The sequence below is a fragment of the Fusarium oxysporum genome, chromosome 6 (genome assembly GCF_000149955.1).
Source record: "Fusarium oxysporum f. sp. lycopersici 4287 chromosome 6, whole genome shotgun sequence".
Lineage (NCBI taxonomy): Eukaryota > Fungi > Ascomycota > Sordariomycetes > Hypocreales > Nectriaceae > Fusarium > Fusarium oxysporum.
This window is the reverse complement of record NC_030991.1, coordinates 177,953-194,876: the sequence shown is the minus strand read 5'-3', so window position 1 is coordinate 194,876 and position 16,924 is coordinate 177,953. Positions and strand designations below refer to the sequence as shown.

Genomic DNA, 16,924 nt, shown 5'->3' with positions numbered 1-16,924 from the left:
TATCTTGTAGATCTTACTATGAAAGCTGCAGAGAGCGTGTATTTTAATAAATGAGAGAAGATAGGGACCGAATTATATTATAGATATCCAAAAGCAGCCTCCAAGAAAAATCAGAATGATAAGACAAGTTACGATCAGTAAAAGCTCAAGCACGCCGCCGTATTTATTGCCCTCGCAGATCGGTTCAATTAATATCGACGCGGCAGGACTTATATTTCTCGACCATCGGGACAATAATACTCAGGGTGCCATCTTGGAAGCTGGCGCTGACACTATCCTGATTTATATGAGACGGGAAGCTGAAGGTGCGGGAGAACTCGCCAACCCTGCGCTCAGCAAGCCAATACTTCGTCTTTTCGTCATGTTTGTCGCTCTTTTCTGGCTGTTGAGGCTGCGATTTGTTGTGGTTGTCGACATCGCCTTTAATTGCTCTATGCGCAGATGGGCCTTCAACAAAACCTTCAGGAGGGTTCCCCGAGGTATAGGTTCGCTCAGCCTTTCTATGGATGACGATTGTCTGCGGCTCAGTACACTTGATGTACATCTCCTTCTTGTTCATACCAGGAAGCTCGCTGACGGATATACCACAATATTTAAATGATGCCTCCGCCAAATGGGTTGTTTTCCCTTCCGGTACTAGGACCGGGGAATCCGGGGTTTCCATCAGGGCCAGTGGGATCCCATCGCGCTCCAGGCGGCACTTGAGGATCGAAGCCGGATGATCCATTGCCTCTTTGACCTCCAAACAATGGGTCATCAAAGGTGGGACGCATACCCGAGCCAGCACCGGGTTGAGGTAACCCACCGGTGAGCGAATCACGAAGAGGGTCATGGGGGCCAAGACTGGGCGGATTCAAAACATCGTGGCCAACATTGTAAGGCGATCTACCAGGCATTTGAAGGCCGCTTCGTGGAGGCCGGTTCATTTCATACTCATCCTCGAAGCCTGGAGGGGGAAAGTCACCTATTGGATGAGATCGAGGACGGGCCATCTCAGGGGGTAGAATCGCTGGAGGCGGGAGCATATAGGAGTTTAATATGGGATCACCATGGCAAGGTCGGTTAGGGCCCTGTGCTACTTGGACGCTGCGCTCGGAGCGAGCGTTGGCTTCTGCTTTAGCGGGCTCGACATAACCTTCGCTTTGAAGCTTGGGGATTAATTTCGGGATGATGTGGAGTTCAAGGTCATGAAGTATATCTGTGAAGGGTGATCAGTATAAGGTCATGGAGGAAAGCATCGAGAAGGGGGAACATACCAGTGATGGTTTGCTCTGAAGTAAATAAGACCTGAAGCTTTTCAGCGAGGTCACTTCGATCTTCCTCATTGTCCTTAGTTGTAATGCGGATGGGAAGTTTATCAGATTTCACGACTTCGCCAATAGATCGCTCAAAACGACAAATGTTGTCATCTCCCACCGCTAGTCCCTGGATCTCGACCTTTTTACCCATGGGACTGACACGGATGCTGAGAATCATGGCCAACTGCTTGTACGAGTATAAAAAGCTACAAGAGCCTAAGCCCGAGTTCCATTGTGGCGGTAGGCGAGGAGCCAGCGATTCGCATTCAGCTGTTTCTTTGGTGTCAGCTAAGACATGGTGGGGATGGAAGGGAATACTTACGTAGTTTCTTGTCCTCGTCAAAGTCTAAAAGCTTGAATCCAAGGGCGGTCAAGTAGGAATGAATAAGGAGAGCGATGGCTTCGTAGGACGATGCGAGATCTGATGAGTCATCGCTGGGAAGATGTGTAGGGAGAGCGTCTGCCATGCCACTGAGGATGGCGGTGACACTGAGTTGTTCTGGCATTGTAGATTGTGATGTCTTTAATGTCGAGTTCTTGATCGCGTTGATGAGTGGGGCCTTTTGTTGCTAAATACCTAGTAGGTAAGGTACGTAGTGGAGGAGATGCAAGTCAGAAGTCATTCGAGGTAAGGTTTGAAGCTGCGTCATGAAGTAGTTGCCTCTCAGCCTAATATATGGATCCTTTGGGCATCACGGGGTAGTGATGCTGAGGCAGTGGAGGGGCGTTTTGTAAGTTAAAATGGGATGCCTAGATCGAGCCCTGGCCATTTTATACCCAGAGAAGCGTACTTCTTAAAATAACATGTAGATACTATGAAACCAGCCTAGCAAATTGGGTTTAGTAGTGGAAAATCTCATTTAAAGGTACCAGGTATGACCAGCAAGTCTATGCACAAAATGCTACAATGTGCAGCAAAATGTAAGTATCCAGCAAGCCAACACCGCAGAAGACATACATTTATACAGATACATCTTGCACAATAACAGATAAGGTACCGATTAGTGCATAATGATTAGATGTTATTTATAAGAATTTCCATGTTTGGCACTTCGGTGATTTGCTGCATCATCCTCATGACGATGCTTACGCGATACCACTCTGTTAACAATGAAATGTTTCAAGATAGACTTGTTAGGAAGTAGTCCGCCTGCATTTGTGGACACTTCTTGGAAAATTATGAACCATAAAAATATATGGAACTCTTTCATAGCTCGTTGTTCTGACAGCCAACTGCCAAGTGTGTATATAGTATTAGAGGAGGCAGGACCTTTATGCCTGGCTGGAGGGGACGCCCCATGACTCCACAGAGAGGATTTGCTTGTCAATATGTTTAAAACTCAACATGATTCCACATGATCTGATAGAATGATTGAAATGGCGGGTGGCTTCAAATGCAGCGCTAGGAATACCGAAGTAGGGGAACAGTAGAGTGGTGTAAGTGGTCTGACTTCTAGACGGCGTTTTTTGGCATTGAAATAATGACGTGTTTTCTTGTCGACTTTATCATCCATGATCTGAGCCAAGACAGCTCGGTCAATATCTAGAGACAGTGTCTCCTGACTGCAGTCCTACCCCGCAACTGCCACGCCATTCCAGGCCTTAGGCCCAGTGGCGTAAACTATTGCATGGCTAGCACTGTCGTGGTGACGGGGCTGTCTAAATAGCACTGGGTGCTTATACGTTGCGGGCCAGTCACATGGTCCAGTCAAGTAACACCAACAGCTAGGTGAGAGGATTATCGTCTGATCCACCACCATTTCGTCATACCTAATCTTGAATGGTTCTCACTAAGCGTCGAGGCCATGCCATTTTGCCAGCTTAGTGCACCTAATTCTGGATATATTGTCCCGTTTTATACAAATCTACATGCCTGTCTTAAACACCAAAGAGGGACAAGCAGCCTCGCTCACACATATCCTTGTTTACTCTTCATATGCAGCATGCCTTTAGGTCTAGAAAGCTGTCCAGAACCCGTTGTCGAATGCATTGCTCAGCTGCTAGACCTGAACGATATTCGCAATCTTCGCCTTAGCTGCAAATCACTTGCCTTGAAATCCTCACAGTATCATTTCAGGACCTTCTTTCGTTCGAAACATTTCAATGTCACGGCTGATGCTCTACGGACATTCTCTGAGGGTATTCAAGCTGGGGGTCTTCGATGTCTAATACAGTACCTATATCTTGTTGGTATTGTCAAGGAATGCGAAAGCCGGAAACCAGGGAGGCAAAGTGATTGGCTAAAAGAAGAAACGCGGAGGACGCAAGTCAATCTACTTATCCAAGCATTCAACGGGCTTGCAAAATGCAGCAAGGACGGAAGTCTTCGGTTGCTTACGCTACGAGTAGCCATTGTCCGTAACGGCGAAGAAACGACCTTACCTGCCAATCCAGGGCCTTTAGTCCCCTTGCAGAAGAGTCTGTGGCTATGCACAATGCACACGTTTGATACGGTTGTATCTGCATTAGCCGCGAGCAGCTTGCGCATTGACGGCCTCGATATCTTTAGCGAACCGAATATACGGCGTCCTAGCCTGGCCAGCGATCAAATCAATGCAATTGACTGGAATGACTCTGGTTTTGCCAAATCTTTGGCAACCCTAAGGTCATTATCAATAAGCCTCTCCACTCGGGTTTTCGCGTTTCGTAGAGTTCTACAAGAGAACAAACAGGACGTGGGGCGATCCTCCAAGAACGATGCGGCTGAGGTACAAGCAGAAGCTGAAGATGAAAACGACTTTGTCGGCCTTTCAAGACTCCTTCGGCTATGCAACCAACTTGAAAACTTGGAAATAGATTATCTTCGGATCCCAATGGGTTATTCGGCCTTAGTCGGTCATTTCTACTACGAAACCATTCTACAGCGCATAGTCGAACTTGATAGGCTGCCCATCCTAAAACGTTGCAAGTTTTCTGGGATTTCTGCCAAAGAGACGGATCTTCTTGGGTTTATTCAGCGGACACGAGTCCGTGAGCTATCACTGGAGAAAGTGATACTATGTACAGGAACATTTCGGTCAACCTTCGATTACTGTACCAGCAGGGCGGCAAGTATGACGAAGCTACACTTTGATACTTTATATGAGACTTCATATGAGGGGCCTCATCGCGAGAAAATGATTTTCTTTGCCGGTGGTGGCAAGTCTCGAATTGGTTTTCCTTCCGCATCTGCTACTGAAAGGCTGGACCGAGAAGGAGAGAGTGTTGGGATTTCTATCACTTATTATACCTCACCCCGAACGCCGATCGACAATCCTTGGATCCCAGAATGGAGGAGGTTCAGGCGCACTGAAGATGGGCGCATGGTTGTATAGGATTGACTTTTCTTCTTTCCGTGATTCAAGTCTCTGATTGAATGTACGTTACACCGCACAACTCATTGAAGCTGACATAGTTAGTTCTAACCCGTGTCAAATAAATAGCCCGTCAGTCATGGTGAATAATCTTTAATACTCTTCCTTCCAGCCTAAGCAAAGATTGCAACTTTTAAATGTACTGTTCTCACCTGACATGCTCGTATATATAAAGAATACAAGATCAAAAACCCCGTTGCCAAGGAATCTATTATGTAAATTCGGAAACACCACCGGTGATGTACTTGGAACTCATGCATGTAACCCTTCCTCCAATCTTCATATTTACCGTAAGACGTTGTCTTGTTCTAAGGTGCTAAGTAAGACTCCGAATCTCAGTTCCATTATAACGACGATTAAAGATCATGCGGCCACCAAGATGGTGAGTATGCTGTCTAAAGCTTAGTCGCGTCCATGACTAACCTCATCCAGAGTAGGCTTGTCAGTGGGGAAGGTATGAAAGCCAGCAAGTCATAACATGGGGACTTGAAGATACTGTCAAGCAAGTCCTTTGCTATTGTGTTTTCAGGTAGGTTCCTACCTAGCGCTGTTAACAGATTGGGGTAAAACCTACGTATTAGCCAAGCGATAGTTCATACTGTAATTCCAATCTGGACCCCAGTTTTATATCCGAACGATTAACAAAAGGCACAATATATGAATCGTAAAATATACTGATGGCTTTTCTATAATATCGGTAGCGTATTATTTTGAGTGTCCACGCCATTCATGGCCCGAATGTGTGGGTTTGTTTGATCCAGCATATTTTGATCTTTTCATATCCCTTTGAGTGCCACAGCCCTTCGGAAGGTCACTCGCCCCACTTAGCTTAGTCATAAGGTTAGTACTTGCAGGGTACCGGAAGTTCGTAAGATATTGCTAAGTCTGTAAGGTAGCTCTTTGTAGCAATCAAAACTGCTGGGACTTTTACCATCATACAGATTAGTATGCGTGGAAAAGTGCCATTAGTTTCATTTATCTTGATTGGCTCTATACCCCTGTCGTGACCCCGCCTAAGGGCTGTGGCACTCAAAGGGATAGGGTAACATACGCCATTGGTATATATATGGTGCGGAAAGCAACTAGGGGGTGTGTAATTACTGCCTAGAACAAATGTATACACAAACAAAATCTAATTTTCTGTTCGATTTCCCACAGATATCTCGTGAGGAAATCCATTCTAGGATTTACTCAGCCCAACATAATTGCCGGTCATACCCGCGTGGTGTAGGGGTCTAATCACCCCTTTAACAGACCATCTAGATTATCCCGCGTAAAGACAAGGAGAGGCCGGGATTGTCATCTCCTAACTCAGTCTCAAAGCTAACTTCTTCTGGCAGCTCGATACGTTGAGTAATCTGACACGTCAGGCAGGCCCACCCATAGACCAGGTCGATATGCCAGAGTCCAATTGCAGTTTTGCTTCCATTTCACTTTAATTATAGCTTAACTTATCCCCACGGATTACGCTACTGTATGTGATAAAAACCAGCTGTCAAGATCATTATCACTATATGCGTCTTCTTTATATCTTTTACTTGAACTAATTGATTTCCTTCATGTTTTTTGTATCTTGCGGGCGTCGTCATCAACTTCGTCGGTAAGCAAGCAAGTAAGCAAGCATAGACCCTCAACTGGTCCTCACCAGTGGACATTTCCTTGGCCATAGCAAACAACCCGAGCATGACGACTCGCCTCGAGTGCGTAATTATACATAAGTTACAAATCGCCTACGGCGACCCAGATTACCACAAAACAATGCAAACAATAAAGGCCCAAGGCACTCAAATCCTCAATTGAAATGACCGTATCATCCTCCCAGGCTTTATCGATAGCTATATATACATTACCTTTTCCGCTTTTCTCAGCAGAAACTCGGGTTAGCCGATTACAAACCTCGAAATAACATTCATCAGAGAGTATGAGACTAGTCTAGCCCAAACTATCAGCGGCTTCGCGAGTAGGTGTCTTTTACTCTCCGCGCTACGGGCTAATTGATTAGGCAATTAATGAATTGACCTGGGACTATTTGCGCCGCAGGCTTCGACATCTTACTATTCGCCAACGTGGTGAACTAGGATGGTAGAAACTGGTAGAAGCATATTTCCAACTAAACCTTCAGTTGTGCCGTCTGCTTTCTTCTCCCTATCTTTATGAAATCCACTTGAAAATTCGCGTGATGTCTCAGAGAGGAACGGGTTGAGGTGATAGGGAGAATCATAATAGAAAAATGTTGGTAATTTCTAGGTTAGTGTTGTTTTTTTGTTTACCAGCGGAGGTTATACGATCTAGACAGCACAAACAAGACGACATTGAGAATAGGTTAAATCAATCCTTTACAGCTCAATTTAGCATGATCATAGTCAAGTTTGATGGCTGAGAAATCAAAAGATCTTACCAATAACAGTCAGATGACGGCTACAAGAGCCTTCGCAAAGCTTGACGCACATCCGGGCCTACTCCATGTTGCCTGTCATGTCTTCATCAATCACATGATTATTACGTGGATGGTTTTTGAAAGGAGATTTTAGTGGTCGAATTCTCACGGCACTTTCCAATACCTAACCACGGCATCTTTTGCGATAAGCCGCATACAGTACGAATTCCAGCAATCCAGTTAGTCATATCATGCTAAGATGCACCACCTGCTTAGCTGTTTTCGCCAAGGTTATTGCCAAATACGTTCGATCAAAGTTAATAGGCTAGAAGCAAATAATCTCATCTCCCCTACTCAAAGGTGTATTGGTGATGACACTCCATCTGACGTATCAAATTCCTGCTAAAGGTATGGACCCGTCTAGACCGCCATCCAGACCAGGCTTCGTTGGCCAAGCCAGGGACTGGTCCGGAGTCGACCGCTCAACCCGGTTCCTCCGCGGGGTTATCTTTATTCTGATAACTAATCAATGGGTGGACAAAATTCTGGAGACGTGGAGGTGCCCGGCTGTCAAGACATACGATTGATCTGGACTTGCTCACATCAGTCGATAGGACATACGATTCGCCACTATGTTGATATGTAGTTGGTTATTGGCCCTGAAATTACCGTTGAGAGTAAGCCATAAGATAGAATGGTTATATTCATTTGTATAAGGTAAGTTGCTCCTGGATGATATCGTAAAGTGTTGCAATACAACATTGTAAATCATCTGATATTCCTTTTGAAAGATTCATTAAAATTTCCAACCGACTTAAACCACTGGCCTAACGCCCAAATGGCTGCCATGGAGGTTGATGGTACCCTTGACACCCTTGCCAGAGGGTATGACGAATCGCAGTTTCAAGTAAGTTTTTCACAGACCGCTATTTACGATCGGCCTTAGAGAGTAATATCTAGGCATTACACATTCGCCTAATCTAACTTTAAATGGCCAGTGCACTGATAATTGTCTACAGATGCCTCCTGATTGCTCATTGGGGCAGGGTGAGTTGATTCCAGACTAACAGATAGAGCCATTACTTAACTTACAAGGTCATAACAACAGCCACTATCAAGAATCATATATCGAATATGAATGAGTATTTGGCTTCTGAACATTTTACCAACACATTCGGGTCATCTGGACTTTCTGATTTACTGGAAGCCGATCTCTCTATGGCCTGCCAACCGAGACTTGAGACGAGCCTTGATTATATCTGCCCTGATACCAACACAGAAAGACCGAGGGGGGCGACATGTGGGCCCTTGAGTCCTCATGAGGAGAGCAACCCATCGAATCAACAGGCCCCCAGCAAGAATATTTCACTTTCTGCTCCCAACGGTGAACTTGAACTTCGACCAGCATCACACAAATCAAAAAACCGCAAGCGTCATAGCGCAACTCCCAGCAATCAGTTGCGCGCCCGAGAATGCCATAACCTTGTTGAGAAATACTACCGTGCCCGTCTTAAGACACAGTTTGAAAGGCTTCTCGCAGTTCTGCCAGCGGCACAGGGGCGTAGCCTTGCTGGCAGGGATACGGCAGCTAGCTTTGGCCAGGTTCTTAGCAGAGGGCAAGTATTGGATATGGCAAGGAATCGGATCCTCGAGTTAGAAGGAAAGATTGAGTTTATACTAAATATGAAACAGGATAGCTACCATGTATCATAATGCATACAAGGAGAATAACTCAGTAAGGGGACGGTATGAAAACCTTGTCATTGTAATGGTACTATTTGAGAAGAAAATTGTTTTTATTCGGAGCCATCAGAAGATCTTGGGGGCAATTGCTATGCGACTTAACTGTTTATAACGATGCGAAATATCCCCCCTTAAAAAAAGAAAAAGGCTGTTTAAAGCATGGCTATAGAAATGGAAGAGGCTGGACGTGAGAATGTAAGGAACAAACATAGTTCATTTGATTTAATGGCGTGAATTATTCTTACTTTACTAAACTGCTTCGATTTTATATTTTGTAGCGGATTACTTTCATAGTTTGCTTGCATTGCCTTGGTTTCTCGCAGCGTAGCTCCTTATCTGAGAATTGTTCAATAGCGGTAACATGTCATTATCAATGGTCTTCGCAGCTTATCTACGGTCTACAGCTGTTACAGGAGCAAAACGGAGAGGTGGGGTTTAGATAAGAGGGTTGTCTAAATGGAAGAGTCAATGTAGATATGTAGCCTTGAGAGTAAAGATTCACCAAGGCTATAATAAAGTTGGCTGTGTGAGTTTGGGCGAGTTAAAGCTAACAAAGTGGTTTGAGAATTTATCTCTGTTCACCGAAACGGTTGTGGTGGCTCTCCAACCCCATTCTACAACGATTGCTGATGCCGTGATAAAACGGGAAGTCGCCGAGGTCGACGCAATATGATTGGGCCTCAAAACATGAACATGTTGCATAAGAGTTAATAGCACAGCCAGATCATGTAGAATTCTATGTAAAGTATCTATGAGGTTACAGCCACCAACACTGCCTCCTTCATTGGGTCTATAATAAAGCGAAGAACTTTTGATAACTCTATGGGAGAATACTTTTAGAAAGGCAAACTGGTTACGTTTTGGATGTATTAGCTGCACTGTGTTACGTCTGGGCTGAGTGAGTTCTTTAGCAACCGAAGTAGCGTGGATTGTCGCAGGGATAATATTGCACTGTTCTAAAGAATTAACAAGGGCTAGAACATACCCTCTATACATATGGTGTAAGGGTCAGGAACGCATCTACTCCATTTGGTAGGGATATAAGCCGAACGGGTGATTGGGCAGAGTGTATGATCTCATAACAGTAGGATGCTTCTGTGAGATAGAATGCGATCACATATCTCCTGAGACGTCATAAACCTCCAGCCCGGACGACCTCTCAGGAGATATAAAAAGTAGAAATGTTATGCCTTGCACATTCTGGTATGACATAATACCTTCAAACAAGCTCTACCGCTCGATTCTCGCCTATTTATGCCTCAAGCAATAACCATCCCCATTGCGCAACTGTGAGGCTTTCATCGAAAAGGGCTTTTAGGCCTGTATTGAATCACCAACCACGCTAAGGGGTCCGGCTTCTCGATCATAGGAAAATCCAATCAACATTTACTAGCCAAGATGCTAATTTCTCACCTTTTTATTCCCAGTAGATCCGATGATATTGCACTTCCCTGGCTCATGGAGAGTACGATCCCCTCACTGATTATTCCTCTTGCTGATTATTCGCGAGGTGAGATGGCTTAGGATTAAGCGCCTGGTCGTTCCATGTTCATTTGTTTATTCTTCTCGTATCTATTCTTGCCTCTCTACAGTAGTTGACGCTGTATGTCAACCAATGGAGGCCAGTTTAGCAAACCACTTCGTAAAAAGAAACCCCAGGACGACTCACAACATGGACGTCTGAATTGAACATTAGACTTGAATGGTTCTTCGTCAACCACAGCGTCGAGTTGCACTGCAATTATCACATCTGAGAGCGAAGATCTTCAAAGAAGAAGGATATAGCATCAGCCACGTTCGGCTCTATGTCTATTTGATCATCGCTGTAGCCCGGAAAAGCATGCTTCATCCAAGTCTGTCTATTTCAGGGTTGCAAACCACTCCACTGAATCCACGAGTGGATCCACTGAGTGGATCCACGATCCATTCCACGGGGGCGGCTGACCCGTGGACCTGTAATCCATCCATTCCACTCGAAGTGCCCGTGGAGTGGATGGAGTGGATTTGAAGTGGAGTAGTTAAGGGCTCCCCGCAAGGTTAGGTGTGAGAGCTTAACTCTGGCTGAGAGCTACCCTAGAACCAAACCATCATGAACTCTCTTGACAACGCAGCATTTACTGCCATTAACGAAAGCAGAACCGCCGAATTTTCTCATTGGAACTATATAAATCGCAATATGCCGGGTAAAGCTTTGCATGACAAACAACAAAGTGAAGAAAAAGGTAGGCCATCATTCATTCATATTTCGATGTGGTGCTGGACTGGGTCGGGGTCCCAAAGACCCATGCGAGTTAGAGAGCTGCAGGAAGCTCCCTTTATTTCTTCTTTTCTCTTTTTCCCTTGATTCTTCCTTAACTTTAGGATACTTTCTGTAGACACCCAGCTAGTTGTCAATATGCTCGCCAAGCCATATCTTATCATTATCGAATTCACCGAAATGAAGATCCATCCACTCCACTGGTCAGGGGTAGCTTGGCTAGAGCTCAAGGGCGCGATAGAGACAATCTCCTTTTTCTTTATTCGCAACATTTGTTACGCTTTGCCCTATTTCCACACAATTTTGACACGACCGCGAGCTTTTATTCACTGATGATGTCGTCCGATTCTTGCCTTATTACTCCCCATCGAACGCCGTCCCCGACGCCTTCAACCCCGACCCCATTCTCGAGACCGACTGAGACCCCTTCCGAAGACGAAGAAAATCACGAAGCAACGCTTCGACATCATTTCCGTGGCTGGGCACTCTCCGAACGAAGCAGAGAAACTGCTTCTTGGGCTTGGCCTTTTGGATATGACATCCAAAAGGACGAGCAGCGCAGATGGGTTTGTCGAGCCTGCATTCGCAAGAAGAACCCTTGTCCGGGCAACTTTGACTCCGATGGCATTCAAAACGCATATAATCACCTATTTACCGAACATGGGATTCGCGCTCCGTTTAACAAGACGAAAGGCACTGCTGAAAAGAAAGCTGATTCTATAAGTGTCAAAGCGAAGGGGCAGCAGTCCATCGTGGAGGCCTTGAAGCTTGACTTACATAACCCACGAGAACAAGCAATTGCGAACACTTTTATCAAGCGTTTCGACCGCGATCACTTTCAACGCCTTCTAATGAACTGGATCGTCGCCAGGAACCATTCTTTTTCAAATGCAGAAGAAAACGAACTGCGAGAAATATTCGACTATTTGAACCCGTCGGTCTCGGTTCGTGACGCAAACCTTACCCACACGACAATCAAGGAAAAAGTTTCTTCAGCGTTCAACCAACACAAGCAGAAGGTTGTCGAGGTACTCCACAAGGCGCCTGGCTTCATCCACATCTCATTTGACGGCTGGAGGTCTGGAAATCGGCATGCTTTATATGGAGTGTGTTGTTTTTTCAGGGACGAAAACAACAAGCCGTGCAGGTTACAATAGGGGTCCCCGATCTCAGCATCAGTCACACAGGGACAAATATCGCGGCCGAAATCCTCGACGTTATCGAAGCCTATCAGATTCAAGACAAGATTGGATATTTCACGCTGGATAACGCGGAAAACAACGATACTGCTATGGAGATAATTGGTGGAGAGCTGGGCTTCGTTGGAAAGACTAGGCGAGGGCGCTGTTTTGGCCACACTCTGAATCTCTCGGCCAAAAGCATACTTTTCGGTCACAAAGCTGACGCGTTCGAACGGCAGCTATCTGGGCAGGCGCCTTTATCAGAAGCCGAGCACTTGCTTTGGCAGAAAAGGGGTCCAGTGGGCAAATTGCACAATGTTGTGGTATTTATCCACAGATCTGACAAGCTGACGTACTTGCTTCGAGAGCTCCAGCCGACCGCCTTCGACGAGTCGCCTGACCCTAATGTCAAGCCTAAGAAGCCATTGGACGTTGTTTTGAATAACGATACTCGGTGGCTTTCGCAATTATACATGATCCGACGTGCGCTTCAGCTGCGTGATTATATTGAACTGCTCATTGCGCGATATCGGGTGGAGTTCGAACAACAACACAAGACCAAAAGGAGCACCACGAAGAAGTCCGCCAAGCTGCCATATATTTGCAAACCAGAACACCAGTTATCTGACAAGGACTTGGAGGTTCTAGAGATCTTTTCGCAACTCCTAGGCTATTATGAATGCACGATTAAGATGCTTGAAGGCGATGGCCAAATTCGCAAGCGGAAGCGTGGATGGATGGGCTCATATGGTAATATTTGGGATGTTATCCAAGGCTTCGAATTCCTTCTTGACAAGCTTGAGGGCTATAAAGCTATGGCGGCACACTTTCCCGCCCCCGAACACTTCAGGATTAACATCAATTTGGGTTGGCAGAAACTTGATAAGTATTACCAGCTGTTGAGCGAAACGCCCATTTACTATGCTGGGCTGGCGCTCCATCCAGCGTACCGCTGGAAGTGGTTCGATCGCAAGTGGTTCGGCAACTCTGAATGGATTCGTCAGGCCAAGGGAATCGTTCACGATGTATGGCACTACGAGTATCGTGAGATCAGCTTACCTCGAACGGCTGTGAATGACGAAAAACCAGCCCCCAAACGGCGGAAGACGTACAGCAATCCATTCCAAGAATACCTTGAAGACAACCGCTGCGCAGCACCAGCAACACAAGGTGACTACAGCCTTGAGCCGTTTGAAGACGAGTATCAACACTGGATTTCGAACCATGAGAGTGGTGATGCCCAGGTTCGTGGCCCTCTTGCTTATTGGCACGAGAAAAGGTTCAAGTATCCACGCTTGTCACGGATGGCCCTTGACTTCCTTACGATTCAGCCCATGTCCGCTGAGTGTGAACGTCTTTTTTCAGCAGCAGGGCGGATGGTAACACCTCTACGAAGTCGGCTTGAAGCACAGGTTATTGGGACCTGTCAGGTCTTGCGTTCATGGCTTAGGGCGGGTATTATTCGAGATTTAGACCCTTTCTTTGTCTTAGCAGCAGAAGAGCAGGACAACCTCAAGATGGCTCACATGACGGACGACGATCTTCAAGAGTGGGCAACAGCGTGGCTTGAGAATGTGGCGGAGTGCGACCAAGAAGAAAGTGGTTGGGAATAGCGGTACTTAATTAGGTCAGGAGTTGGGAATAGCTTCACCTTCTTAACAACTGCTTAACTGCTGACGTAATGGACTCATCCACTACATCCATTCCACGTCCACGATGGTTGCAAATGGATTCACTACACGGACGGGCTCCGTGGATTAAGGTCCATCCACTCCACTTCCTCCGCCAGTGGATTCAGTGGAATGGTTTGCAACCCTGGTCTATTTCGACCCTGAATCGGATCAAGTCTGTTACTTCTCAAGGGTTGACAAGCCACTCATGGTTGGAAAAACTGCATCGTATATCGATCAGTACAAAGCCAGGATTCAAGTGGCCAAGTCGCCTCGGTGGGGAGATATTTGCACCCAGACTCCCCCCAAAACGGCAAGACCCGAAGGTCGATGCTGGTCAGAGTCGAAAGATTATTTTTCAAGTCGTCGCATGGCTATATTTGGTTTTGTTATAATTGCCAACATGGCCTTCCAACAGTCCATTATCTGCCATTTCACGCGGGATTATTGGAAGACAGTCTCAGAATCTTCAGCTCCGCATTATCGTGAGGGAAAGCATAAAGGAGGGCAAGGTTACAACAAGTTCGCTTTTGGCATCGGGCTCTCTGGATTGGATGGGCTTGGCTCGAACTCTTTGTTCTTTTCTGTGCGATATTATATATGGCCAGGAATATTGGGATAATAACTCTGATATCAACTTCACGGTGGATTTAGAAGATATATTGGCTCACGATTAATCCTATTCTATTCTTGGGATAAATGGAACACTAGTCTGACTCTCCGAATGGACCAGTCAGCCAGGTCTGTGGCTTGCAGGTTTTGGTGTGGCCGATAAACTAAAAGCTTACGCACAACTTGACTTATTACCTGGCCAGAGACCCTAAAAGTCGGCTCCAGTGTTGGAGTCGAGTCCACGGGAACATGCTACGTCAGATCATAATCATATGTCCTTGGCGCCTCACCGAGACCTACGGCGCAAAATGGGGCTCGTATGATTTCGCGTACTAGGCGCAATAGAAAGTCTAGTCCCAATGTAACGACCCAATATCACATGGCACTTAGTGAGTCTGTTGGTTCATCGATGCAAGCGCATCAACCCAACAGAAGGTGTTGCGAGCACATCAGATCACCACCATTCGAGCTTGAAACGCCTCAACTCATGATTCTAACAAACCAATCGCTATTCCCAAGCCCAAAGGTATCATGTGTGCGAAGTTGAGCGTTACAGTCCTCTGGTGCCGAACAGTAATAACGATGCAGTGCGTGACGTACTCCACCATTTTTAGCTCCAAAAGCTGAAGGGTCCATGCACCGTAACGAAAATAGGCACCTCAAGGCCTAAGTAAATAACACCATTCGAGTGTTTTATACTTTAAATGGCTTGAAAAAGACATTTGTGAAAGCGAATGAGTAGGCTGACTCGGCCCCTTGCCTTCAGTCGAGCATCACTGATATTACCTGATGTTACTTTGGCTAGAGGGCTTTTTGGCGATTTTTAACAACCCCCCACATACTCTGGATGAGACCAACTGAGGAGACGTATGACATGCCAAAGGCAAGTCTTTTTTGTCATAAGTTACTGTTTTCGACCCACGACTGGTTTAATTCGAATCCCTGTGCACACTTCATCACGTCTAACCACTCAAGTCTTCACCACCGAGTGTCACAAATCAATTCAGGGAATAAATTGAAAACGGGTCGAGGAAAAATTCCATCACATACGAATTATGGCTTTCGCGGAAACCCTAGCAGAAAACAACTACTTCCCAACTGATTCTTTAATTGAAAGTAATACACCTATTGATACTCAATATTTCTTGGATTTTACCTGGCAAGCCTTGCCCGAATACCTCATTCCATGGCATTGGATGAGTTCCTCCGATGAATCTTTCCCAACCAACTCGTCCAGTTCTCAAACTCCGTCTCTTCCAACCCCACCTTCAGAGCATTACTTCCATGATGAAATGGCTGGTGACTGGATGGATGATCCGAGCTTCGGCACTACTCAACTATCACCCATATCTTTCAAAAACCAGCAGTCAGCTGGATTCAGCTTTCCCACATCACAGACCACCACAACCAAGGAGGACACACAAAGCTCTATTGGTAATCGTGATAATGATCAAGAAAGCCTAGAGCCCTTCACTGCATCAGATTTTACCAGATACCAATCGACACCAGAGCCACCAAAGAGAAGAAAGGCTGGGAAGCAGTCTGTAAGCAGGAGGTTGCTATGCGAGAAAAGAAATTGTCGGGAGAGAAGAACAGAGCTGGATGATGCCAAGAGCGAACAACATATGAAAGTTCGGGAACGAAACCGGAGGGCGGCTGCCAAATGTCGTGATCGCAAACAGGATCAAGCAAACGAGTTGACCTCTCGGATGGAAGAATTGCAAGATCGACATCGACTACTTTCTTCTTGCTATAGCGACCTTCAGCAGGAGGTTTCCCAACTGAAATTCGAAATTCTGAGGCATGGCGAATGCGAATGTACTCTGATTCAACAGTACATTGCGAAACAGGCGTATAAAGCAGTGGATAAGTTGACAAAGCAAGCGTTCTCTTCCGAGAATTGGGGTACAGACACCACATTCACAACCACAGCCCCGCGGCCGCATGACAGTGGCAGCAGCACCAGTGATCGACGGGGGGTTCTTCTGGGTTCTTTTGGGCTCCAAAACATGGCGGCGTAACAGTGGCACCAGATAGGTCATGGCCTTGGGAATATTATCACTCAGAAGTCAACTCAAAATTTTCAGCCTAGAGTGAGAGAAATTCAGTATGCAAAATGACGTATAAGTTTAATGGTGCTGTATAGTTGCCGTGTTTGTGATTGGCGATGAGCATCATGAATTTCAAGCGACAACTTCTTTTGTAGTTCACATATTAATTGATCGCAGTCCTGTTTTGCGGTCCAAGACTCGAGAATCGTAGATCGACACTCAGATGAGGATAATCAGGGGATAGCCTGGAGATAACCTGATTCACTGGATGCACAGCACCAGCTTGGCGGCTCGGATGAGATAGGAATTTTTCCCCACTTTTCCACGACGTGGACCCAATCTTCGACGGTCATGTAGTTACCGAAGTTGAAAACCTTAAATG

General features: G+C 45.9%; 5 protein-coding genes across 5 annotated transcripts; 3 read left to right on the top strand and 2 right to left on the bottom strand.

Annotated features, from left to right (window-relative positions):
* Positions 1-184: 184 nt before the first annotated feature.
* Positions 185-559, bottom strand: FOXG_19588 (uncharacterized protein; the record flags this gene model as incomplete). The annotated part of the gene is made up of 1 exon (XM_018399832.1): positions 185-559. The coding sequence occupies one exon, from the start codon at positions 557-559 to the stop codon at positions 185-187; it is 375 nt and encodes a 124-aa protein (XP_018244211.1).
* Positions 560-593: 34 nt separating this feature from the next.
* On the bottom strand, positions 594-1,804 carry FOXG_06977 (uncharacterized protein; the record flags this gene model as incomplete). The annotated part of the gene is made up of 3 exons (XM_018385615.1): positions 594-1,198; positions 1,257-1,568; positions 1,621-1,804. 3 exons carry the CDS (start codon positions 1,802-1,804, stop codon positions 594-596), a joined length of 1,101 nt encoding a protein of 366 aa, XP_018244210.1.
* A 1,259-nt stretch (positions 1,805-3,063) lies between these two features.
* FOXG_19587 (uncharacterized protein) lies at positions 3,064-4,846 on the top strand. Its single transcript, XM_018399831.1, has one exon. It carries the CDS (start codon positions 3,104-3,106, stop codon positions 4,610-4,612), a length of 1,509 nt encoding a protein of 502 aa, XP_018244209.1. The 5' UTR covers positions 3,064-3,103; the 3' UTR covers positions 4,613-4,846.
* Positions 4,847-8,162: 3,316 nt separating this feature from the next.
* FOXG_06976 (uncharacterized protein) lies at positions 8,163-8,958 on the top strand (the record flags this gene model as incomplete). The annotated part of the gene is made up of 1 exon (XM_018385614.1): positions 8,163-8,958. The coding sequence occupies one exon, from the start codon at positions 8,163-8,165 to the stop codon at positions 8,739-8,741; it is 579 nt and encodes a 192-aa protein (XP_018244208.1). The 3' UTR covers positions 8,742-8,958.
* A 6,249-nt stretch (positions 8,959-15,207) lies between these two features.
* Positions 15,208-16,631, top strand: FOXG_19586 (uncharacterized protein). The gene has a single exon (XM_018399830.1). It carries the CDS (start codon positions 15,547-15,549, stop codon positions 16,510-16,512), a length of 966 nt encoding a protein of 321 aa, XP_018244207.1. The 5' UTR covers positions 15,208-15,546; the 3' UTR covers positions 16,513-16,631.
* Positions 16,632-16,924: the final 293 nt, after the last annotated feature.

Excerpts from the sequence above, each read along its gene's own strand:
- FOXG_19587 (XM_018399831.1), top strand. The coding sequence starts at position 3,104 with ATGCCATTTTGCCAGCTTAGTGCACCTAATTCTGGATATATTGTCCCG.
- FOXG_19586 (XM_018399830.1), top strand. The coding sequence starts at position 15,547 with ATGGCTTTCGCGGAAACCCTAGCAGAAAACAACTACTTCCCAACTGAT.